We start from the raw sequence: 26,816 nt of genomic DNA, 5'->3' as shown, positions 1-26,816 counted from the left end.
AAAAAAGAGTATTTTATGATTTTTTTGTGATATTTTCGAAATATTTTAGGCGTTTAAATATAATATTTTAGGGCATTTGTTAAACATAATTTAAATAATTGGAGACTTGGAGCTTATTTGTTTAGTGAGATGGAAAAGAGTGGTAGAGATCCACAATGACATATGTTTGTGGGATATACTTGTTTGGTGACGTACAAATGTTTTTGATATGATTGATAAGTGAGAAAGGGAATTGCTATTTTTTGGTGTGCATACTGAAAATCGTTTTTAACATCTGACAAACTTGCAGTAATTAAATAATGAAACCCAACCCATCAATTTTAATTCGAGCAGGCAGCTTTCTCACTAGAGTCTTAACTTGTATCGTTGATCCTCCTTCCACTGACTTTCATTGGATTATTATTATTTTTTATTATTATTTTTTTTACTTTTGAGCTTTTGATCCCGAACCATCATAAAATTTAGCACTCAACTTACACTTTCCTCCATTCGCTTTTGAACCCGAACCATCAGAAAATTCAGCATTCACCTTACGCTTTCCTCCCTCTGCTTTTGAATAAAAACACGGTCACTCTCTCTCTCTACAAAAACAATCGTATGTCTCTTTATCTGAAAAATATAGTTGATTTGAATTTAAAAATTTATTGATAACAACGTGAACATTTCAAGCCCATCATTAAGCCACGAATCTATGTGGCAACACTACATTGTTGAATTAATGTAAACTATTAATTGTCTTACCTAAATCTAATTTATTGTTGCACAAGAGAAAAAATTTATGTAATCACAAATTTCTTGGAAGTTATATACTTATCACAACGAGAACTTTATCATATCATATACCTAAACAAATGGCCGCTAAGCTTTAATGCCTAATTTATTTCACATTTGAATCCGAAATATCACATACACATTTACGACGTAATTTAGATGGTTTGGAACACGTCAACAAACAAATGCCATCATCATCTTGTTTGATTAAATATTTCATTTGAGAGAGAGAGAATTTATCTTTTAATTGTTTTTTAATCTTATTATTACTACAAAAAGTCAAAATTGAACTCAGTGGTCGTTGGTCCAAAATATCAAAGCCTTAAAAAATATCTAAAATCCAAATTCTATCTCTTCTCTCTTTCTACCTCTTTCACAAAACCCTTATTATTTTAAAACCCCATACACACACTGAGAGAAAAAAAAAAAAAAATGGAATCACCTCATTCATCTCTCTCTTCAGATTCAGCCCTTCCTCCTCCTCCTCCTCCTCCTCCCCCTCCTCCCCCTCCAGCAAGAGAAGAAGAATCTCTTCCACCCATCGAATCCCTCAGTTTAGCTGATGACTATGGTATTCCTTTTTTAATTTTTTTGTCCAACTTAATAAAATTATGCCACGTGTTATTAATATATGTCTTATTTTTCTCAGAAGACGAGAACGAGGGACCCACCCAGATTAGATTCCTTGTATCAAATGGAGCAGCTGGTTCAGTCATAGGAAAAGGAGGGTCAACAATTACTGAGTTTCAATCACTGTCTGGAGCACGGATTGTATTGTCACGTAATAACGAGTTTTTTCCTGGGACAACTGATAGAATTGTCTTGGTGTCTGGACCGTTTAATGATATATTACACGCGGTTGAACTTATTCTTGGTAAATTGGTTGCTGAGGTACATACATTTATTTATTTCATACTTGCTTTTACTGTTTTACTTTTATATACAATTCTATTTTTACCAATGTATGTAATTTTGTAATTTTGCCAGGGTAATGCTGAAGAGAGTAATGAGTATGACTCTAGAGCCAAAGTTAGACTCATTGTTCCAAACAGCTCGTGTGGTGCAATTATTGGCAAGGGTGGAGCTATGATAAAGTAAGCATTTGTTTCTTGTTTCTGATAGCTTAGACGCACACACACACACACACTATGGTACATGCCCAAAATGACACTAGCTGACACACGTTAAGGGCTGATGAACTCTCCTCTATGGAGATCATCTTCACCGTCTGTTTGTATGATATATAATTGGATATTTAGGACACCGACTTCCGTAGGAAGGTCTTTCTGTAGAAGATATTGCATCAGAGTTATAATTTGACGGGGAGGTGTGTATAAGATGAGGCTTACCAATGAAATCTTGCGTCTTCTCATATAAAAACTTTAGTGACACCACTACTAGGATTTTTTTCGTTGAAACTTTTTATCCATTGTTTTCATGAAAAACAGGCAATGCCTCACTAAAAGAACCAAGTCTAAAAGGCATTGGTTATGTTTAGTTCCACAAATGTAAGTTTTGTTTATTGTTTTCCTGTTCCATGTACCTTATAAGTGTTTAATTTACGTGCTCACACACACATACTAAGATACATGCAAAAAATGACACTAACTGATACTTGTTCTTGGCCCCACGTAAAGAACAGTTAAGGGAATCTCTTATTGGGAAATGTGGAGCTATGGTAAAGCAATAATTACATTTACCGAGCAAAAAAAAAAAGTAAAGCAATAATTACATTTACCTCATGTTTGGCCTTTAAATCCAGTTATTTCTGGTCCGGATTTGCATCTCTATGGGATGTCTACCAGATGTTTGACTGATATATAAGCAGATAGTTAGGACATCGACTAACATAGGAAGGTTTTCTTTTTGGTATATTGTAGAAGATGTTATATCAGAGATACAGTTGGGGTGGGGCAGGGGCGGGGGCGGGGGCGGAGGTGCACTTCGTTAATCTAATAGTTTGTTAAGTGGTAGAAGTTGAGGCTTACCAATAAAAATTAACATCTTCTCATGTAGGACTTATGTGACACCACTAGTCCACTGTTAGAACTTGTTTTGTAGAAGACGGGGATGGTTATATGAACTCCACTTAAAGTGACTCTAAAGTTACTCCACTACTAAATATAATGAATTAGAAGTTGATTTTTGGTGGAGATGTTCTCCACACGATAGAGATCATCTTCACAAAATATCAGTTCGTTTGAAGATGTACAACCTTGTCAAATATCGTTTAGAAAGTTACGAATTATCCAACGGTCTAGATTTTTTTAATTTCAAAACAACTTTTGACAAGGTTAAACATATTCAATTGAGCTGATTTTTTATGGGGGTGTTCTCTATCATGTGATGTATATCTCCGCAAAAAATTATCCCTCAAATCATCTTGTAAGTCCAGTTTTAGGAGTGGAGTAACTTTGGAGTCACTATAACGTGGAGTTCATATAACCATCCCCGTAGAAGAAACAAGCAATATCTCACTAAAAAAGTTGGTTCTAAATGCATTGGATACTTGGTTTTGTTTAGTTCCGTGAATGTTAAACAAATATAAAACAAATGTATACTTTTCCTGTTTAATGTAGCTTATTTAAGGGTTTAGTTCACATACACACATGACATGCTAGTATACTATGATCTATGTTGTCTAAGGTGCCGCTTGGGCGGGTTTCCAATACTAGTGCCTCACCTGCTTCAGCAGTGGCGCTGCTTCAGCGGCTCGGTTAATTATGCAGGAAACGCGTTTAAACTAAAAGTGAACTTAGAAAAAGAAAGCCCAGCAAGAAAACTTGAAAAGAAGCCTAAAACCCTTAAGCTCAAGAAGAAACCCACACTTATTATAATTTCTTAGTAGTCCCTTCTCTCCCTTCACTATGTAATTTGCATGCACTCCTACTTTTACTGTTCAAAGTTTAAGTATGAGTTATTATTATGAGAATGTATTCATAAGACGATAAGAGTAAACAAACAGCAACAGATGTATGTTTTGAGATGTAGACATGTAGTAAATCAGTATATGTTACTTCAAAAAGCATAGGAATTTTATTTTAGGTCAAACCGTATGCTGAGTGATCAAATGCACCGCCCAGGCGGTGCTTAGGTGTCCAAGGTGGGTTGATACTGGTCTACCGCTCCGCCTATGACAGCATAGACTATGATACTTGCACACAATGGCACTAATTGACACAGATGCACACATACTAATATATTATGATTCATGGGCCCATAAGGAAAAGAGTTAGGGATGTTCTTTGGAGATAATTTGACCTCTCCGCCATGGAGATCATCATTTCCAATTTTCAGCTCATTCAAAAGTTTCTAACCTTGTCAAAATTGGATTCAAGTTTTAGATTTATCTAACAGCCAAAGTTTCTGAAATCCGCACCCTCTTTTGACAAGGTTTAAAAAGTTTAGATGAGCTGATTTTTAGTGAGGATCACATTCATGGTGTGGACAACTTCTCCACCAAAAATCAGCCGTTAACTCTTCATGTATAGGCCTCATTTAGGTTCTGTTGCATTCATGTGTCAATTGCCATATTAAGCCAACCCAGTTATATAATAGAGTTTGCATTTAGACTTGCAAACTTTTCATGATATGAAAGTTTGAGTTGTGGCATATGTAGTAACCCTTAATTGTTTATGATGCAAGCCCTATGACTAGAAATTTTGACATAGTAAGGCCATCATCTTTACCATTGACACTGTGATTGTATTCCAACCCATGTTGTCAGACACAAGAAGTGAGGTGAGGCATTCTCTATGACAGCCCACTCCTTGGTACCAATACAGAAACACCAATTTTGCCTTAGCTCATAGCCACACACTCAGGCATACACCAGAAAAATGCAACTTTTGGAGAGAGGATTGCATGTTGGAAGAAGAGAGCTGAGCTTCTACATGGTTGCAATCTGTAGGAAGAAAAGAAAGTGAAGTACACTTCCTGAAGCTTTGTTTGTGACAGAAGAGGGTATTAGAATTTTCAAATAAATATTTTAGGAATGTGCCTCATTTGAGAAGAGAATATATTAAGTTGGAAAAGTTGTGTAGGATTGTAGTTTGTCACACACACAACACACGCACACACACACACACGCACACACACACACACAGAGTACTCCAATAAGATCTCTAAAGAGGAAAAATACTTTTTTCTTCAATGATTTTAGTTTTTATACATTATGTTTCTTTTTCATGTTATGTTTTGTTTCATTTTTTTTGTTTATTGTTATATTTACTCAATGCAGATTCTATGTCTTGTCTTATTTTATTGTATTGCATTTTGTGTTGTAAAATAAAAATAATGATACTGTGCCCAGTGTTGCCAAAATCGTACGACTTACGAGTTGAATCGTGCGATTCAAGTCGAGTCAAAGTTCAATAGATCTAAATCGTAGGTTTGAATTGGTGGGTGGTAAAATTGTTGGAAAATCACGATTCGAACCAGCAAAATCGTTAAAAATCGCACGATTCAACGATCCCATTCAGTGAAAAAGGGAAAAAAGAAAGAAAGAAAGAAGAGAAGTTGTGTTTTTAAACTTTACTTCCTGTCTTCTTCAGTTCTTCTTCTTCTACCAGAATCAGTTCTTACCTTTGAGAGAGAGAGAGACAGTTGTGGCGCCTTTTGTTTTGGTTTGGAGATTAGGTTTAGTTAAAGAAGGCACGTGACTACTTTATAAAAATGGGTGGTTTAAGAACTGGGCCAGTTGTAATAAGTTACCTGATTTGGGCTTCATTCATTTTGGCCCTGTTTTAAATTTTCAGTATGACAATTGCAAATGGCTCATTTAAACTTGGGCCACCTCTATTCATGGACCTCAAAATATTCATTAACTGTTCATATTAATGTAAAATATACAAGAAAATAAATAAATATATAAAATGATTTATATGTTTATGAATCTTACGATTTGTGACTCGATCCGATTCTCGATTCACCCAAAAATAAAAGAGATTCACGATGCGATTCAAGAGTTGACAACTATGACTGTGCCAGACCTGTCGGCTCTGGTTCTGTAAGTACAGTATGTATCATGTTCTATACGATCTTAATAATAATGCCCACTAACACTAATAGCCCTAATAGAACATAATGAGGATTGAGGAGAATGCTTTATGATTCTTAGTTCTTCTGACGAGAAAGTGAAATTGATAACTGATCAAAGTTTCCTATTTCACTGAGAATTGAGATCAAGTACTTTATTTCAAGAGGAAAGCTCTTAGTTTCTGATTTCTTAGGGAATGCTTTACTTGCATATTTTGTTTTGCTGGAATCTATAAGAATAAAATTATTGATTACAACTACATGTGTCAACTTCTGATTTTGAGCAGGTCATTTATGAAAGATTCTCAGGCCAGTATCAAGATATCACCTCAGGATAATAATTACAATGGCTTGACTGACAGACTAGTGACGGTGACTGGGTCTTTGGAGGAACAATTGCGTGCAATCTTTTTGATTTTGGCAAAGCTAGCAGAAGATTCCTATTACCCTCATTCCATGAATGCTCCATTCTCGTATGCAGGTGCGGCTCCATAGATTTAGTTAATTTATTGCACAAGTATAAATAGCATGACGATTTTGTTGGATTCTAAATTTGTCCCCAAAGGCATATTATGAAATGTGAGTACCATGCTTAATAAATATTACATGTTGGAGGTCAACATTATTCTCTTGATTGATATAGTATTGCAATTTGTTTATCAAAGCATTTGATGTTGCAAGTTAAGGGAAGATGAGACAGACTAAAGTAAATGGCACAAGTAGGAATGATCCACATAATATGATAGCCCTTATACATTGGTTCTCAAATCTTTGTGTCTAAATTCCGGAGCAAGATACATATCCTTAGTATGACAGCCCTGTTGATAAGATTAACTAAAACAAGACACGGCTAATTTTTTAAAAGATTAAACTGCAAAAGAGCATATATCATGGAGATATTCATTTCTGTATGTTCTAACCTTATCCTCAAAACTGGGGTAGTACATTATATCCTTAAGGTGGCCTCAAAGGCTTCGAGGCTGTGTTGCATGGGTACGGGACGGAGTGTCTGGTTTGGACACGGGTATGATGATTTGGACACGGCGAGATCTGAGAATTAGGGTACTGTTTTGCTTGTGTCCGGGTGTCCGTATCCGTGTCCGTGTCCGTACCCGTGTTCGCAGGACACGGGTACGCGATACAGAGGAAATTAGGGCGTTCCCATGCAACAGAGCTTCGAGGCGTAACGGTGTAAGCCTCAGTGTCCAGAAAACAGACTTTTAAATCCATAAAATAATATAAGAGATGCAACATGTCTTATGATTAAAAGAATTAAAATAAATGTGAAAGCAATTGAGCTCTAGGTTTTCCCTTTTGGGTACAATATCGAGCTACACAGAGAGTGATTGGAGACCATAAATTAGACCTTTAAGGGTGTTGTCTTTGCATTTAGAGGGGGCGTGGAGGGCTAATGTGCAAAAAAAAACGAGTTAAGTTGCTTTTGGGACCCAGGTTTTTGCTGACAGTGAGGATATAGCCTCAATATCGTAGCCTCAAGATGTGCTTTTCATAACATAGTGGAGTAAGCCTCTTGCAGTACCTATTAGCCTATGAGGCTATAGCTTCACTGTGATACTGGGTGTGAGGCTTTAATATGTAACAATGCATTTTTTAATCATTGTGCGTGAGTTGATATACCTTTAACAGGCTTGGCGCCTCAAGTTGCTTATGTGTTTTTTAAACATTGCACATGCACACAATTTCTCCCATTCGCTTCTTTCAAAGAAGGTATGGAATTGCATGGCATCTCTTTATTTATCCAAGCCAATCTCAGATATGTTGACATATTTGAACTTCCTGTAGTTCATGTTAGTGTTACTGGTATGGAAAGAGTATAAATTTCATGAATGTTTATCAGAAATGCTTTATGTCTGTGGTTGACTGAATGATTCCTCTTCCACAAGTTTGTTATGTTTACAGAAGCTGGTATAATTGTGATCCTTTACATCATACAAAGTTTTGTTGGAATTGGGGGATAGTTTAAACACATTTAGATTTCTTTAGAAAAAGTGCTAGGAAACAAATTCACCTGACCTGTGGAATGTGAAGCATGTCCGATTACCCGATAGTGAAGGACACTGGAAAAATCTTGATAGTAAGGGTAGATTGAAGAGAAGTACTAGTGTTGGTGAGGAAAAAGATCATTTGTAGTAGAGGGTGGTGGTGGAGAAGTATGACAAAGGGAGAGTTAGTGGCTCGTGAAGAAACCCAAACATCCTTATAGGATTATTCTCTGAAGAATGATTTTGTAAAAAGAGTTGCATTCTCACCATGCACCAATGAGTCTATTTCCTTTTGGAGGATATATGGGTGGGGAAAGCACCATTGAGAGAGCAATTTTTTATATGTATTTGTTGGCAACTAAAAAAAGAGCAAGAATATTGGATTACATGGAGAGAATGGAACAGAAGGTAGAGCGTAAATGATTGGGAAGCGTACATGTCTTTCTTGGCCGCCATCTATGAAGAGGGAGAAATTTGGGGAGGTGGATAGGAAGAATGGGTGTGGGACAACAAAGAGTTTCCGTTACGGTCATCTATTTGACTGCCCCCGACTAATCCTTTTGGAGTGACATTCTTTTGTTGGCTTACCTTCTTGGGAAGATTCAAAATTATTGATATCTTGAATTGAATAGGCATGGATCTTCACGATATTTGTTCACTATGCAAGGAGAGTGTGGATCATCTTCTTGTAACATATAGCGTATTTAGGAGCTCTTCATTTCCTCATTCCATAAACCTTGGATGCTACTTATTAACTTAAAGGATGCACTAACTAGTAAACTAATTCTAGTACCGATTTTTAGGGCATCTCCAATGGGGGGTGTAAAATTACACCTCCACACAGGCTACACCAAGGTACCATTAGGATTTTACAACTCCTATTACATACTATTGTATAGCCTATAAATATCTACAATCTATAGTCCCTAATGGAGAAGTGTAAAAAAAGTTAGATTTTAAATTGGGACTAAAATGACGTCCCTCTTTAATTTAAGCTGGGACGCCATCCAAATTTGTTTTTGTTCGGACGTTGGTTGAAGTCTCGCCCGAGTGTTTTAGCAACTAATATCCAGATGAGGAATTCCCTACTCTCTCTATTAACTGTTAGACTATTACCTACCTACGGTTTACAACCACTGTTGGAAAGAGTTTTTTGACAATGGGGGTGTAAAGTTTACACTTTATACAGTTTACCCCACCCATTGGAGATGCCCTTAGCAAGGCATTGTGGATGGTGGAGCATCTTCCAAGAGCTATTTTATGGAAGGAGAGGAATACAAGAGTGTTTGAGCAAGTAGAGAAGGATATTTGATGTATGACAAGATACCTATACTATATTTGGTTCTAGAAGAGTATAATTACCTAAGTTACATTGACACAGATATGTGTGTCCGTATCCGACATGGAAAGGAAGTGTTTGACACTGCGAAATATGAAAAACTGGGGTATATTACATACAATATGTATCCAATATATGTCCGACACAAACACTTGGATACCTATCCGACACAGATTATTCTCAAAATGTGGCATGTCCATGTAATATAAATAATTAGGAGTCAAGTTGTTTCTAAATTTGTGTCACGTTGGAATTAGTATTAGTTTTTATTGGCATACACTTGGGGTCCTAGGAACTATATCTATAACTATGAATTCTCTATGTTTTGTAGAATGAACCATTATGATTATTATGATTTGATTTATATTCAAGAAGTCTTAGTTGAGTTATCCTTCGGATTTTCTCTATTCTAATCTAAATCTTAATCTTCTTCTTAATCTACTGTTCAATTATTCGTCTAATTTCATTTCTCACGTAGTATTTTGTGAATGATTTAATAGGAAAACTCTTGGCATAGCATTTCCAAATAAACATGTATACGTTTATTTTCCGTTATTTTTACATGTTCCACCTAAATCAATGGTTGCAAGCAATGAGTTTTTGAAGCCAGAAAGAAAAAAAAAGTTATATATGGGCTGGCTACCTTGATTGCCTCTTTTGACAGACGATCTTAATAGCTTGCTCTAACTGTTCAATTTTGTCTAATCCAATAGCCATATCTTGCTTAAAGTAGCAAAGGGATTAGTCGGGGGAAGTCAAATAATTTCCCAAATTAAACACTTTTCTCTACCATTTTCCTCTCCCTTCAAACCCATTACTGCCTGCTGCTCTACTCCATTTGTGCTCATCTCTCTCCCTCTCAAATCCCAGTCCAATTTCTATTTTCTTTCATCTTAATTCCATCTCATTTCTTCGATTGACATTTCGAAAACGATTTTTAAGATAAAAAATACATAATTTTATCTCTTGTACTGAGTTTTCTCTTCAAATCTTTTTATAAGGAATTGGGTGGATATCGGATGTTTAACACATATGGATGGGCTGGATATTGAATTCTGCTGAAAATATATGGAATTGGGTACAAAATATAATGTATGTGTTGTGTTCTTCCTTTATGGACTTTGTTTGCTGCAGCAAAATTCAAGTTATAATACTGTTTTGAGGCTTTTGCTTGTGTGTAATTTTGTCTCCTACCACTATTTAAGAGATGCAATATTCTTTCATGATGTCCACCTACAATACTACAAATAAGATACGTAACACATGTAAATGAATCTCTAGCATATATGGTACTCCATTTTTCATGTACTGTGTGGAACACTAAGATGGGTCTTTGATTCAAACAGTAGGAGTGATTTTGAACTCATGAAATCACAGATTTGAATTTTTTTTAATGTCGGATGAGATTGAATTATGCGATATGATGAGGAAGAAAGACTTAATTAGAAAGTGAGGTGAGAAAGATTCACTGATTTCAAGGGGATAGATTGGCAGCGAAAATTGGTGAAAATGAAGAAATGGGGTAGTTTTAATTTTAAAATGTTGACCTTCATTTCCTTTTACCAGTTTCAAACTTTAGTTATTCGTTTTTTTTTTCTTTGTTAACTATTTTTTCGTTCGGCAACTTTCAATCTTGGTTCGACAGCTTCACCTATGTAACTGAGAGAGGAGAGAGAGTTGCAGAGATGGGTTTTGTTGAGAAGAAGGAGAACAGTCGGGTTCATTTTTTAACTTTTAATCCAACGGTCCAAATTTTTTGTGAGCATGTTCAAAGGTTAAACTTTTTTGAATGAGCTGAATTTTTGTGAGCATGTTCTCCATGGTGGGGAGATCATATCTACAAAAATTCAGCCTTTAATTCAACTTTTAAGTCCACTATTTTGCTTGGATTCGTTTACAATGTGGCTCTATCCCTCCTATATATATATATATATTATGAAACTTTTCTTTAAGCTTTGACCATGATACATGTTGTATACATAGTTTCATAAATCATACACCCAACTCGATGAGTTATTAATCAAATCGAGGTTTCATTTATTCACACAACAGGGGAAAATAAGTGAATTCTCCATTTCGAGTGTTTCATTTATTTTAGAGAAAGGGGTGTTTGTGAATATCTTGCTGTTCCTTTGATGGTTAGAACTTTTTATTCCATAACCCCTCTAAATCCCTTTTCTGAGATGAAAGTGGGAATCGCAAGATCTTTGGCCCATCCTCCCAGGGCTTGACCAGCCGGCCAGTGGTTCTTGCTGTGAAACATTGTTTCTAATCTCTTGTTTGTGCTGATTTTGACGTTTCTAATTTGTTATGCATACAATCATTGACAATTTCCTGGGAATGCTAAAGAAAATAACTCGCAATTGCAGTTCTCTTTCCTCTTTTTACTGTTGATAAACGTTAGAGGAGAAAACACTCATGCATTGTATGTTTTGAAATATTGTTACAGTTATTGTAATATCTTGGCAAGTATCAAGCAGCCTGATGCTACCATATTTGGATTTTCAGGTGTTAATTTTTCCAGTTTACCATATGGATATATGGCTCCTTCTGTTGGAATATTAGCACGTAATGGACGAAACGGATCAGGAGGATTTCAAAATAACAAGGTTTGGTCCATCTCTGTCTCTTGTTAGCTTTATGTACTTGTTTTTCCGTATTGAATGATGGAGAGCTCTGTCAAATTTCGGTTAAAACCTGTTTCTTTTCGTAAACCTTTGACTTGAAATGAAATCTGATGCGTCCTCATTTTGGTTGTCTCCGAAGAAAAATCCATTATGGACTGTGAAGAGGTTCCTTTTGGATGCCTGTTATATCGTGAAGGCCAAATTAGCTCAGATGGTTTCCTTTTCATACTAGAACTGGAAGTCCAGGACCCACATCTGAACTTCTTGGATTTAATGTTGTCCGAGTAATTATGTTATATTAGCTCTGTTCAGTTTTTGAGATAGCTTCACTCAGTTTACAGTTTCCAGATCATGGTGATGTGGTCATATCACGAGTTTTCTGTTCAGATCTGATATTGAGGTGGTTAACAGTATCTAATTTGGTGTACCTCAGGAGGATAGAAGCAACTCAGTGACAATTGGGGTTGCAGATGAGCATGTTGGACTAGTCGTTGGTCGTGGTGGACGTAATCTAATGGATATTAATCAGGTATGCCGAAGAGAATCTTTTAAATTGGGGTGAAAATAGAAATTGTTTTTTCCTCTTTGGGACCAATAATCCGCTTGGAATATGTGTAGTATCTTCTGTTGGTATAGTGCATGTTATTTCAGTTTAATCAGTACTATTAACTCCATTCAACAGACTAGTGGGGCCAGGATAAAGATATCAGACCGAGGGGATTTCATCTCTGGTACATCTGAAAGGTATAGAAGACACGTTAAATGGCGTTTTATTTGTGGGTTTGGATATCTAATTCATTTTTTTCTTACTTGGTAAATCGGCAGAAAAGTGATAATCACAGGGTCACAAGCTGCTATCCGTACAGCCGAGAACATGATCATGCAGAAAGTGGCTTATGCTACCGAGAGTGCCACAGAGAGTTGATTCATGTTAATTGATTCTAGCTTTAAAAAATTTCTTCATTCATATATTTTTTTTCTATGCTAAGATTTTGCTTAGCTGGATAAAGTAATGTGGCTTAAAGCTAATCTCCGAAGGAAAACAAATCTCTAGAGAATGGTATTGTGTTACTCTAGTAGGAACTAGGAAGCATTAATATTGTAATGGATTGAAAGTTGGAGGGATGTATTGGTCCAAAACGTCTACAGAGAATGGATAGGTGGATCTCCTGAGATTGTTGATCTTGCAGCATTATCGGGATAACCTTTCTAATATAATTTTGCAGTAGTATGCGTCTTTTGTTATATGATTGTTATCAAAATTATTTTTTCTCTCCAATAACTTATTCTGAGAATAAACAAATCATAGCATCAAATACTCAAAACTGAACATGGAACTAATATCAAAAATCAAATTGTTTGTCAATTTGCTCGAAACCAAAATACAAGAACAACGCCCGAGCTATCATGTGTAGAAATCTTTTCTTGCGTTCAATTCAGTTTCTTTTCTTCTTTGCATCAATTCCACTCACTTGACTGTAGTAGAACAAAAATTGGCATCCCTGTAGTAGAACAAAAATTGAATGATGAGAAAATATACCATTCTCTACTACTACTACTTGTTTTGCTGCTTTTTAGTTGAAATGTACCGAGTTGCCATCTTGAATCTGATTTCCTTAAAAAATTGTTGACCGGCCGAATAAGCAGCAAATTGGATTTGAAAGGGTCCTATTACTCACGGACCCATATTGTGTTGGCATACAAAAAAAAAACCAATTATTATAAGTGTCATTGGTCTCAAAAAAGCTAAAAAAAAAAAATTATTACAAGTGTGACATTGGTCTCAAAAAGTTGATTTCAAAAACCCAAGCTTAAACGAATTTGCCAGTCGTTTTGTTAAAACTAAAGCGATTGTGGCCGTATCGTTTTGACTTAGTCAGTCCAGGCGGTGTAGACACTAACTTGTTCAAGAGGCCAAAAAAATAGACAAGTCATTTTTATCCAAGTTCAAATCTCAAACGACATGGGCATTGGGTTCCAAAACGCGGTGCCATGGCGCCGTTGGATTAAGTCCAAAACGGTGTGGACACACCGTTCAAAGAGACCAAAAACGCAGACAAGTCATTTTTATCCAAGTTCAAATCCCAAATGACATGGCTACACCGTCCCAAACGATGTGGCCATGTCTTTTGGGACTAAGTCCAAACGATTTGGCCATACCGGCAAGTTTTTTTAGTCCATATACCAAACGATATGACCACATCGTTTTGGACTAAGTCCAGACGGTGTGACCAGACTGTTTGGTATGCAATACAAACGACCTAGCCGGGTCGTTTAAGCTTGGGGTTTTCGAATTTTCTCATTCAGCCACTGTACACATGCATATTCAACAGTCTAGCCATGCATATTCAGCCCTAGTGTTTAATGTTAGTGTTAGGATATAGTTTTCATGGTTTAAGATTTATGATGGTGGAAGAGAAGAGAAGAGAATAGAAGAGAAGGGCTGAAAAGAAGAAATTCACGTTGGTTTGGGAGGTGCCAACACAAAACAATTTTTTGGGACCAATAACACACTTGTAATAATTATTTTTTTTTTTAATTTTTTGGGACCAATAGCACACTTCTAATAATTGTTTTTTTTTTAGAGTCTACCCAATACAATATGGAGTCCCTCAGTAACAAATACCATTTGAAATTATGGATGACCTACTGACCCGGATAATGCCATTTAATCTCTACTTTGAGAACTGTCTTCTTGCGCCGCCTCCGGGTTTACAACTTGCACACAATGTGTCTAACTGACAATGATTCATGGGCCCACATGGAAAAGAGTTAGGGATGTTCTTTGGAGATAATTTGACCTCTCCTCAATGGAGATCATCACCACCAACTTTCAGCTCATTTAAAACTTTCGTGGTGTGGGTTAACTCTTCATGTATAGGCCTCATATAGTCTCCGTTGCATTCATGTATCAATTGCCATGTTAAGCCGACCCAGTTATATAATGGAGTTTGCATTTTGACTTGCAAGCTTTTCATGATAGGAAAGTTCGAGTTGTGGCATATGTAGTAACCTTAATTATTTATGATATAAGTCCTATGACTAGAAATTTCGACATAGTAAGGCCATCGTGTTTACCATTGACACTGTGATTGTATTTCCACCTATGTTGTCAGACACAAGAAGCGAGGTGAGGCATTCTCTATGACAGCCCACTCCTTGGTACCAATACAGAGACACCAATTTTGCCTTAGCTCATAGCCACCCAGTCAGGCATACACCAGAAAAATGCAGCCTTTGGAGAGAGAATTACATGTTGGAAGACGAGAACAGAGCTTCTACATGGTTGCGATCTGTAATAAGAATAGAAAATGAAGTACACTTCCGGAAGCTTTTGTTTTTGACAGAAGAGGGTATTATAATTTTCTAATAAATGTGTTAGACTTTTAGGAGTGTGCCTCATTTAAGAGGAGAATATATTAAGTTGGGAAAGTTGTATAGGAATGTAGAATTGTAGTTTGTTTCACTTTAGGGGGGCGAAAATATACTGACTCCAACATTTTGTGTTTGTAGAGTAATTTTTTTTAAAACGCTGTCAAGGCTTTTTTTGCTTTTATGATCAAGAATTTTCTCAAAACCCCGATTGTAATAGTTAAGAAATTTTCTCACTAGTTTGTATAAGGTCTAATACTCCGATAGGATCTCAAAAGAGGAAAAGTAAATTTTTCTTTAATGATTTTAATTTATATACATTATGTTTCTCTTTATATTTTGTTTATTGATAATGTGATTTAAAATTTCGTATGCCATTGACTATTTTCCTAATTGTAAGGGGAGAATTTTTTTGATAAGTAGGCCAACTCGATGAAGAAGTCTAATTAATGTGCGCAAAAAAAAAAAAAAAAAAAAATGATTCAATGATATAGATTAGGTAACTCTAATCATTTTTGTGCCAAATTAATTGAAAACATTTTGAAGTAGGATAGTAATGTGTAACATTTTGAAGAGGGAAATGTACAATACAAAATGATTTGAAAGCGTAATAATAACTAAATTATTCATGTAGGAATTGTGGTAAACAACTACCGGGGTGATGTTAGCTCTGTGATGTACAATAACTTAATCTATATCGTCCACACAGTTCGAATATAATTTAGTATCCGTTTTTTTTTTAGGGTTTTCTCCAATGGCGAGTTTTGGTTTTAGGTGTGACTTGTAGATGTAGTCATAAAGATATAGAAAAACTTTATGTTTTGAGGTGTTTTGAGTAGTATAAATTGGAAATCTATCTTCAAAAGATGTTGTGGTTGTTTTCTTTGTAACTCTAGAGGTGTTTGACAGACTATCCATTTATGCAAAAAGAATAAATGAATAAATAAAATAAATAAATAAATAAATAATATTAACTATAGTGGAAGCAACATAGTTACATAGGGAAATGATGTATACAATATACAAAGGAAGGATTTATCAGGTTGAGGTCGAACAAAAAAAGTAAGTAAATATTGTACAAACCTGAACATTGTTATTAAGTATGGTATGAATTATTTGAATAAAAAAAATAAATATTGTGTAATGTTCTTTAAATTGATATGATATCTATAATTGTGCACAATATGTATGATAAGAAGAAAAAAAAGACATAAGAAAATGGAAAACCATTGGCTTTGTTAGGATGAAGGAAGTTATTGAATTGATTATGTTGGAATTGTGATGAAATGCATCTAAATTCTGCACAACAGTACATAATAAAAGTTCGATTGAAGGGAAGATGCTTTACACAGTAGTAGAAAATAATAATAATAGAGAACCATACCTTTCAGACCAATTCACTTGATTTTTGTGGACCATGCAATTTATAGAGGTGGACAAAGCGTAACGTTATAATGAAAAGTGTAATCCCATGTCAAATGAGTTACTATTACCATAAGTACAAATGAGTTTCATTATACTGAAGAATAATAACAACTTGAAGTGTTGGTTTTGGAAGGTGGAGTATTGTTTGTTGCAGGTACGCCAATAAGCTTGGAAATGAAAAAACCCCTATGTATTTAACTTTATGGGTCAATTTGGTAACCGTGACTATTTGCTTTATTTTTGGTAAAAGATAGTTCAATAAATTTAAGGATACTACCAAAAAAATCCTCTCTTTGGAGGATGCATATTGGAAAAGAAATCGACAGTCCTAAAGGGCTAAAACCATAATTGGAACAAAGTCCTCCAAGATCGTCGATTAACGATGAGAATGACGGTAAAAAAAATTCAACTACTTAACATAGAATCTCAACCTAAAGAACTGCAGTTTCTTCTCTTCATTACACACCAAATTGGCTTAAGGTTTATAATACAACACTACTTAAAATATGAGACAAAAAGAGAGATAGATCGTGGCTTAAAGTTTATAATACAACACATGAAGTAATTATTGAATGACTAATGTACAGACAAACCTCATGATCAGGTCCGACCTTGTAGAAGCTTGCCTTGTCTTGAGGCAAGAGCGACTGCCTTTGCTTCAGTACTGCTCATCACCAATTCTCTATCCGCTCGACGACGATGTTGCCTCACATTTTTTGCTCTTTTTGGTGCCAACCTCTCATCTCTCTCTACAAATGCAAGCCTGAATATCTCAGCCTTTGGCAATTCAGTAGGACTTGAAACAGGTAAAGGTACAACCCTCGGGACAAACCCCGAAACCGCCCATGTCTTTGGGGTCAATGTCCTTGACAAAAGGGTCATCCAATGTTGTATCAGCTATTGCTTCAGTAGGAACTTGGACTTGTTCCCCTCTGAAGCTGAATGGTGATGGATTTGGATTCAGTACTATGCGGGGAATATCAGCTGCCAAGGCTCACGAAGGCAGGCTCACAGAGGCAGTTCCTATATACCCTCAAATACTTGAAACAATTGCAATTGCAAGACTCAGAAATCGGCCATACGGATCCCTTTACCGTATTGCACAAACTCACAAATTGGTGATTATAACTTTTAGGGTAATATACCAAGTCTAAGGATCCGAGAACCCTTGAAAAGGAAAACTCAAAGTACTCGAATACAATGGAATCCCATTACAACATATTCTATTAGTAATAAACCGTTAGATGAGAGCAAGAGATAGATGAGTAGGGAGGTTCAATTCGTGACGTCTAGTGTTTGAGCAATGACACCGAAGTATTAGCCAAGAACTCATTTGACTGAAACCGAGTTGTTAATCTGCATATGAAGACCATCCATGACATGACTATTAACCAATTGCGCAAGATTTGGGTTCTGGGGTGTATTGACGGAAAATTAACTGAAAATTTTGGTACCTAGTATGTTTTGACTACATTTAAGCTTGGTCGCAACATGTAAAAAGCTAAAGGTTAGTAAATACTCCTAGATAGCTAAACAAAAAAGATCATGGATATGGTGGTTTATCATGCACAAAGTTTAAAGCTACAAAGGGTATCTGCATATCAACCTGTGACACTCTAGGATGCATATCATGGAAATTAGAGATTGAAAATGTAGCAAGAAATCTGCATATGATTACCAAACTTCCGGGAACAAAAGAAAACCAACTTTGCATACCTGAGGCTTCAATCACAATCTGAGTTCCAACTTGTTTCGTACTTTACCGCGATCATTTTCTACATCCGTTTGTTGTTCCATGATGGCTATCATAGCTTTTTAATTGAAAGGCCAAGCTAGGAAAAGTTGAATTGTGTTAGATAAACAAAGAGTCAAACAACCAGCTGTACCAAATCATTAATTACCCACTCCTCTTCAAAAAATCAGCAAAGAGTTAAACAAAGAAATAGAATAAAATAAGACGCAGACCAATGGATGGAAAAGGAGAAGAAACCATTCCTCTATTACAAAAATCATGATCCCGTAGAATCAAAGAAAGTAACGGTAATCAAGATTTAATACCAAGGGTCTGGATTAAATCAAATAAACTATGACACATGTACATTTACAGCAAGGTGCAAAAAACATTCGTCCATTCAGCATCATCAGATAGTGAATCTAATAGCCATCAAACCAAATGAAAACATTTAAGAGAAGTGAAGTGCGGTGTAAGTAAAAAAGATGACATAGACTGATAGACTCGTTAATAAGATTAGGAACATCTAAAATATGACTGTATCTACTACTTAACAATTAAATTCAAACAGGAAACAAAAAACCACGTCAAGTATGCTAATGGCTTGATTGAGAAGATATGCAGAATTTACTTTCAAAACATGGTACACATATAAACTTAGAAACGACTAAGGCCCGCAGCCTACAAAAGCTCATCCATGAGAGACGGCAGCCAAAGTTTATAAAGCAATGCGAACATGCACGATAGAATATGCTTGTGGTTTTCATTGCTTCTTGCTCATCACAATAGACAACAAACATGCATAGTAGATTATAACTTGTAAAGAAATGAATATGTGCCAAAGTCTACAAAGCTATATGAACATGCATATTTATACTAATCCTGATGCTTAGACCCATGTCCAAGACAAACCAATTTGGTAGTTCCACAGTAGCATTTGAATGTAAAGGTGGAATAAATAACAAAAGAAATTACAAAATGTATGGATACCATGTATCAATGAATGATCATATCAGCACACGATGCTTCATTTACAACTCTAGCTAATTCTCTATATAAGTCAAGTTTGTTATCTCAGTATGATTTACTTTGGGTTGTAGTTTAGAATATAAGGTACTACACATGCTAGAAGATTTGTTGACCTAACCCTATTCCTTGTTCTCGCATCTTCTTTTTCTCATGTCACAACATCCATATATACATAAAAAGAAACATAGTTTAAATGGATTTGGGCTTATATGAGGATATGTACAGATGATTAACAACTTAAATATCACCACTCACAAACCCTAACTTATTCCTTCCACTACATAGAGAGTAGAGGTCCCAATACCCAACTAACAAATGAAGAGTTGCAATTAAAGAAACATGTGTATCTATTTTTTTCAAGTAATTTAGGCATGTTCTATTATACCTTTTTGGTTCAATGTATGGAGCATCTTACACCTTTGGCAAAACTTAACTACATCTCAATCAATAGCAATTTTTTTTTTATTATCAGAAAGCAGGGTTTTTGAGAGGTCCCTTACCCCTATATTATTAAAATGAAATCATAAGCTTAGTTTCCATTACATTCTCTCAATTCAATGCTACTTTATGCAAAAGTTTGGTTAGTTTAGTTGATCAATCTACACAAAGTTTTATCCAAAACTCATGGGGACATTTTGGTTTATAATTAGTAGTTGTATAGTTCTATTTCAAGTGTTATTCCCATCAAACAAAAAGTCACGTCAACTCACATGACAACGACTTTGAACGTTCCTTACAAAGTAAATAACATGGTGTATATATTTAGGTGCTTGATGTAAGTCAAATCAATTTTGCTAAGGATAAATTTCAGTTCAAAAGACTGAAGACATTGTCAGGGGATAGAACCATAGAGGTTGATCTATATTAAGAGACCCAAGAAAGAACCAAAAAGATTGGATAATCAAATCACCTCCCAATCCACCCTTGATATCAACCGGTAGTGTAAATTAGGAAAACTATTAAACTCTGCTTATTTAATGGCTAATTAATCATGCTTATTTAATTATTTAATCGAGAACTTGAGCGGACGGAGCGAAGGGGTTATGTAAGTTAAAGGGTTTTTTGCAAAATTAATAATCTAATTAATTTCTAATCCAACTCACGGTTGTCATCGTGGCATTTGGAAAAAAGGAAATACTTTAAGTAACTTCTTTTGCCAAATTTTAAAAAGAGCATAGAAAAATCGGAATCCCCTAAGGAAAGTAAACAAATTACCAATTACAACAACGCCAGCACAAATTTAAAAACACACCTATTTCTATTTTAAATCATAAACGAATACAAAATCAAAAGAAATAAAGCTACATCTGGTATAGAAAAGTAACACTAACCTATAAATTGGGTGTAATAAACCATATAAGTAGAGGCCATGATTCTGCAACAACAAAACATAAACATTCTTCTATTTCGTTCAGCACAATTATAGTAGAGAGTAGAAGAGCATGAACAAAATTAGATGCCTCAACAAAAGCCATATATATGTATGTAAGCAAAGAGGAAGAAAACATCATGTTAAGTAGTATGATGCAAAGAGCGTTAGTAATGAAGATGTAGGTTATAAGGCGTTCATGCACGCAGAAAAATGTGTAGGGTTTGTGTGCATAAAAAAAATGAGATGAACAATCTCAGAGTGAAAAGAACATGAAAGACAAAGTAAGAGGAGATGCATAGCGTCCTAATAATAATATAAAAAAGTAACTATTTAGCACAGATTGCATTTTGACTGGTCTTGACCAAAGGGGGTTTCCCGGTTCTGATCCTCATTACGGTCTCAACCAATACAAAAAAAAAGGGGGCCAAAGGTCTTGTAAATTATTGAGCAAAAAATAGGCAACTCCTCGTGACGAAGGTTTCTTCAACCCTAGAAATCCACCACAAAGGCGGAATCACAAACTTTTGGAGCTTGGTCATCTCCCTTTCCACCCGACTTTCTACACTAATTCAACACATGTTTTTGAATGGAGGGGTTTGGTATTTTGACAGTGCAAGGATTCAAGCTACCGGAATAACAATAGAACATAGTAATGCAGATACAAAGATACGCCTTGAAAATTAACAAAAAAAAAAAAGCAATACTGTAATGTGCGGAAAAGAAAGTGTTAAGGATGGGAAAACAGGTAGGAATTGAAGAGTCATACTGGGGAGAAACTTATAAGAAAACACAGAGGGTGAAAAAAGTCTTTCTCTAGAATTGACTGTACCATGAAAAAGTTCAAGGCTGCGCAATCAACAAAAATGGAACTGCATTCCCATGTTTGGAAACTAAATAAATAGAAAAAAAACAAATAGGAAAAAAACAAATATAACATAACTTACATGAGATTCATTGATCACAGGTGGTGCAAGAGATAGAAACATGCATACCAAGTATTGGGCTTATTTTCTGAAATAAAGATCCCCAAGATATGATTTGAGCAGGCAATGCTAAGCTAACATAAAAAAATAAATGAAATAAGGGAAAGTCAGACACAAAAAAACACAAAAGAAAATCTAATTTCTAACAGAAGTATCAAGAAATATAATAAACAATTTGGAAAGAACAAATAAGGGAAATACATACCCCCTGTTATGCAAAGCTTCCACTCCAAAATGGATAATAACATGAATGAATTAAAAAGCAATCAATCAGAAATGGCCATGAATCCAATACATCTATGATTCACTTGAGAAGAGTATGATTTCGGGGGTTGGGAATAGAGAGCCAAACCCAATATAGTCGGGAATAGAGAGCGTGAGAAAAGAAAATTTTATGGGAGAGGAAGTTCTCGGGGTGTGGGGAATGGGGATATGGAGCGAAGACGTTTCTTTCATAATTCTCACAATTAATTACTATTTTCTCTCAGTGGCGAGGGAATGGCTAGACCCTTGATTTATCCGAAAGGTTTATTGGAAAAGAGAAAGGTTATTGGAACCGAATTAATTGCTTAATTATGTCATTAAGTATTTTTTTTCTTTCCCACACTTGTCTTGAATCTTGACCCTCGATTTATACCCCCTGAAATTGAATCCCAGCCGCGAGTCAGGAAATTGTTGGTATGAAAGAAACATATGATGCCATGAAATCAGTGTGATATAAAATTATACATATCCTAGAGATCATTATACCACAACACCTTCTTTTACATATGAATTAATTATGGAGGTTTTATATCTGGTATAGTGTATGAACACCAAATTTCTGGAATGTCTCGTTTAACTACATATTTCTAGATTAAATATGTAGTTGGTTATATTTCTGGAATCCATAATCCGTATGAACACCATGTGAATACGTGCAATAAAGTCGTAGTGGTTACCTTAGAATCCAGAAACAAAAATTCCACGCCAAGAAGCTGCTTTGAATTTCTCAAATTGTTTGATTTCCACAGCCTTGTCAAAGGACCCCTTGCCTTCTAGTTGTTGGAGCCTCTGCATAGCTTATCAAGGTCTTGGTAAGGTTGCATTGCCATTGCAGGAGTAGCTGCTGGGCGACAGATGAAGTACTAAAGTGAGGACGACCGGCACAAACAAAAACGTGCTATTAACAACTGGATTGTTGCATCTCAATGATATTATCTATTCGGCCTAAACTATAATTCATTGTACTAATTCGGCAGAAACAGAAATTTGACTATTAACAGCTATTCGGCCTAAACTATAATTTTTTGGTTCTATGTAACAAACTAAATTTGCTTCCATAAGTGAATTATAGGCTGTAGAAATGAACAAATAGTTAAACTGAAAATTACCTTGAAGAAGTGAGCTCTAAGACAAAGAGGAAGATGGAGGGAGATAGATTGGAGAGAAAGTGCACCAGAAATGGCAGCCATAAATGATGCACATTAAGAGAGAAGTTATGAGAGATGAATCAACCACTGATTTATCAAATATATTTGTATAATTTCTGGGAGGTTACCACAACAATTCATAAAACCAAAAAAAACATATTAATTAGATGACTAAATAGTAAAAAAGAGGACAATGAGAAGTTTGAATACCTGGTGACGAAGAAGAGGTTGACTTTCCTCGAAAATCAGACCAAGAAAACCCACTTTGAACAATTCTCCAAACCAAAGAAAATCATAGAAATATCATAAAAAAAAATTAATCATGAATTACAGTTATCATATATCATTACAAAAACTCGAATTAAGGCTATCAATAATAATAAAAAAAAAAAAATTGAACAAATTCATTTTCTTTATTTTTCCTTGACCGTGATTGAATGGATGGAATTTGTTTGTTCTAATGAGAGAACTCAATTTGGAGAGAGAGAGAGAGAGAGAACGATGGCTGGTTTTATTTTATTTTTTCTGTTTGCAAAAGAGGGGGAGACCTCAAGTGGAGAATTGAGAGGGTGAAGGAAGTTTGGGGAAACGAAGGGTTTTTTCGTTTAATTTCATAATTAATAATCTTATTAATTCCTAATCCACATGGCGGGACGGTGGCCCTCATATCATAATTGTGATATGGTTGACACCATTAAACACAAACCACCATACGTCTTCCACGACAATATATGTTTTTGAGCGTCTTACAATTATTCCCCATACAAATTTATTGAAGCTTTTGCATAGCCTCTACAAAACCTATCTTAAAAGATTTCTTGAAGTCCGAACGTTTTTAGACCAAAATCTTCGTTGTTTTATTTCCCTAATAGGTCCTCTCCCTTTTTCCTTTTAGGAAATAAATGGTATCATCTACTGATTTCAAGAGATCACTCAATTCTCATCTTTTTTCCTATTATTATTGATAAAACTAAATTTCCATTAATGAAGTGTAGAGTGACAAAGATAGTCACAGTACAATGCCCAGACCAAATTACAAAGACACAATCAAGAGAAACACAATACTGTCCCGTCTCACCATGAGATCGTAAAAAACATAAGCCCCTTAAACTATTAACATGAGATACCCACGTCCACATTAAAGCCTTCACATTACAAATTACACTTTCAACAGTAGACACTGTCTTCAAAAAAGTGCACACAAAGTAATGATTACTCTCCAGATGAATTCTTTTTTGCTAGACATTTACTACCCCCCTCTTCCATGATTCCATCAGACTTGACGATATAAATCAGGGGGATAATACAAATCTCTAAGTACACACAACCCATTTTTTTTTTGTTCGACTCTTTCTATCCCTCTTCCATATGACTTGTTCCGTAGATCAATCATACCCAAAGAGTTTACACTAAGGAAATAGAATTTGATTTCACCTAACATAGAATTAAGTTGCTTTTTTTCCGTCAGGTAAATTCCTCTTGTTGTTCAAATGCTCACGATCTTTAAAAAATTGATTATAGGATCACTTTAAATCATCCCCCCCAGATGAAGCCACTTAACCTAGTAGGAAGCTAATATTTCCATTCATGTGATTTCTCCCAAAGTTTGACCTCAGCAATGCCAATAACGCCATTTGGAAATCACTCCACTGAAGTTCATAATTAAGAAAGAGTACACCAACCTTTCTTGACTAAGCCAACAGACTCTACCAAACATTGGTAGACAATGGCTCCTCTAATCTAAGTTTTCATTTAGACAAAAATACTTGGTAGACAATGCCAGAAACAGTCCCAACCAACTATAATTTCAAAACCGTCACATACTATTAAGATTTAACTAATTCAATGGTATGTTTGATACACGGAATACTACAAAAAAAATTAGAGTTAATCTAAGAGGCGATGGGAGAAGAGGAGTCCAATCATAGAGAAACTTTCCCTATAGATCTGTCCAGATCAACCCCCTCCCCATCTTACAAATTGACCTGAGAAAGAAGAAAATCCGTCATAAAACTTCCACCATTTTTTTTTCTAAAATTCTCCATTAATTTTGATTACTTTGAAGAGCAATCAAACACACACCTAAAGGAAAGTAAACAACTCAAGAGACTTACCTCGAGAGAAGAAGCATATTTGTTTTTCTTCTGCTTGACAGAATTATGAATATCCTTGGTGATTGAATCCACTTCATCCGCAGAGTAAGCTAAGAATGCAAACAATGTGATAAGTCAAAAATAAAAAAACAATGGAAGTTTGATAATTCAATAAATAAGAAGAAGAATACAAATTTACGTGTTAGAGTTTAAGTAGCCATATTTTAAGACGACAAAAATCATATATTTTCCAAGACCTAATAGTGAATAACATATCAGTCCTCAGTGGAACAATTGACAAAAAGAACTTTAGACCAATAGCATTAGTAAACAACTGGCTGATTCCACTCCCAATGTAGCAGCCTCGTAAGATCATCTCAATCCGGGCAAGCGATAGTTCTGAAAAAGGACTCCGCTGATGCGATATCAGCAGGTTCAATTCCGGACTTGGATGTGCTCACTCATCGTGCTGCGATCCTTAAATCAGTGTAGATCTTTGTGCGTCTCACTTCTGAAAGATAGGTGGTGCAACAAGGGGCAATTGATATGATATACCCATGTAAAATCGGTTAAAGGTGGTGAATGAAGAAAGAGATGGAGGTGCCATATCTACGAAAGTGTTTTGGAATGAAAGTTATCCAGTTTATAGATAATGCCTCTTTTCCAAGGTTTTTGAAACCGTGTTTTGAGTTTATAATAAAAGCTGGACATTAAATACATAAGCTTATAATGAAAGACTGGCGTATAAGTTTTTCAAAGACGTTAAATACATAAGCTATATTATAAGCTTTTGTTCATTCATCCAATCATATACTTTGTATGGAGAAGCAAGACTTTCATTTAAGCAACATCAATAAATGCTCCACGAAAGCTTTGTTAGATCTATCGAAGGGAGAAAAGCCTCATCTGTCAACTCTTTTAAACCTTTTTTTCTGGCCAGATAATTCTCAAATCCTTAAAAATGTGAATATGGAATAATAATAGTAATTTGCTAAATAATATGATTGAATTTGCAAACACACGCAAACACACAAAAGAACAATAAAATAAAAATAAACAGAATAAGATGATTAAGCAAGACGATTTCGAAGAGATATGGAGAAGGTACCTGGTTTGGAATGAAGAGTTGAGAATTGATAACACCCATAGATAAGGGGTGGAGGAAGAGAGAATGAAGGAAAACCAAAATGTTTTCGCTGTTTTGAAAAACCGTTGGGTTTCTTTTATGAAGTGAGAACCAAGGGACGAAGGGTTTTCACAATTAAGCCATTTAATTTATTCCTAATCCACGTGGCTGAATGGTGGCCCTCGATTTATACTCTCTCAAATGGAATCCCAGCCACGAGTCAGGAAAGCGAGTTGTTTTGTTAAGTTGATGTTATGTACTTCATTTCAAGAGAAAAGCTTTTAGTTTCTGATTTCTCTGGGAATGCTTTATTTGCCTATTTGTATTTTGTTGGAATCTATAAGAACAAAATTACTGATTACAATACACGTGTCAACTTATGATTTTGAGCAGGTCATTCATGAAAGATTCTCAAGCTGGTATCATGATATCACCTCGGGATAATAATTACAATGGCTCGAATGACAGACTAGTGACAGTGACTGGGTCTTTGGA

General features: G+C 35.4%; 1 protein-coding gene and 1 long non-coding RNA gene across 6 annotated transcripts; one reads left to right on the top strand and one right to left on the bottom strand.

Annotated features, from left to right (window-relative positions):
* The first annotated feature begins 1,087 nt into the window (after positions 1-1,087).
* On the top strand, positions 1,088-13,022 carry LOC147482480 (protein BTR1-like). 2 transcript variants are annotated; one of them, XM_086576615.1, is made up of 8 exons: positions 1,088-1,342; positions 1,421-1,662; positions 1,759-1,865; positions 6,096-6,289; positions 11,659-11,759; positions 12,211-12,306; positions 12,460-12,521; positions 12,603-13,022. In XM_086576615.1, the coding sequence occupies exons 1-8, from the start codon at positions 1,204-1,206 to the stop codon at positions 12,700-12,702; spliced, it is 1,041 nt and encodes a 346-aa protein (XP_086432741.1). In that variant the 5' UTR covers positions 1,088-1,203; the 3' UTR covers positions 12,703-13,022. The 2 variants fall into 2 exon arrangements, with proteins under 2 accessions (XP_086432741.1, XP_086432742.1); XM_086576616.1 differs by having other exon boundaries at positions 1,127-1,342; positions 1,424-1,662.
* A 3,984-nt stretch (positions 13,023-17,006) lies between these two features.
* Positions 17,007-24,440, bottom strand: LOC147482479 (uncharacterized). Of its 4 annotated transcripts, none has more exons than XR_015206639.1 (6): positions 23,064-24,440; positions 22,632-22,798; positions 21,652-21,764; positions 20,667-21,576; positions 18,291-18,406; positions 17,007-17,930 (listed from the first exon to the last, which is right to left on the bottom strand). It is a non-coding gene; the product is annotated as an uncharacterized LOC147482479 (long non-coding RNA). The 4 variants fall into 4 exon arrangements; XR_015206638.1 differs by having other exon boundaries at positions 20,667-21,553; XR_015206636.1 differs by having other exon boundaries at positions 20,667-21,764.
* Positions 24,441-26,816: the final 2,376 nt, after the last annotated feature.

This window comes from Coptis chinensis, chromosome 8 (genome assembly GCF_015680905.1).
Source record: "Coptis chinensis isolate HL-2020 chromosome 8, ASM1568090v1, whole genome shotgun sequence".
NCBI classification, from domain to species: Eukaryota; Viridiplantae; Streptophyta; class Magnoliopsida; order Ranunculales; family Ranunculaceae; genus Coptis; species Coptis chinensis.
The sequence above is the reverse complement of the archived record's forward strand: the minus strand, read 5'-3'. Positions and strand labels throughout refer to the sequence as shown.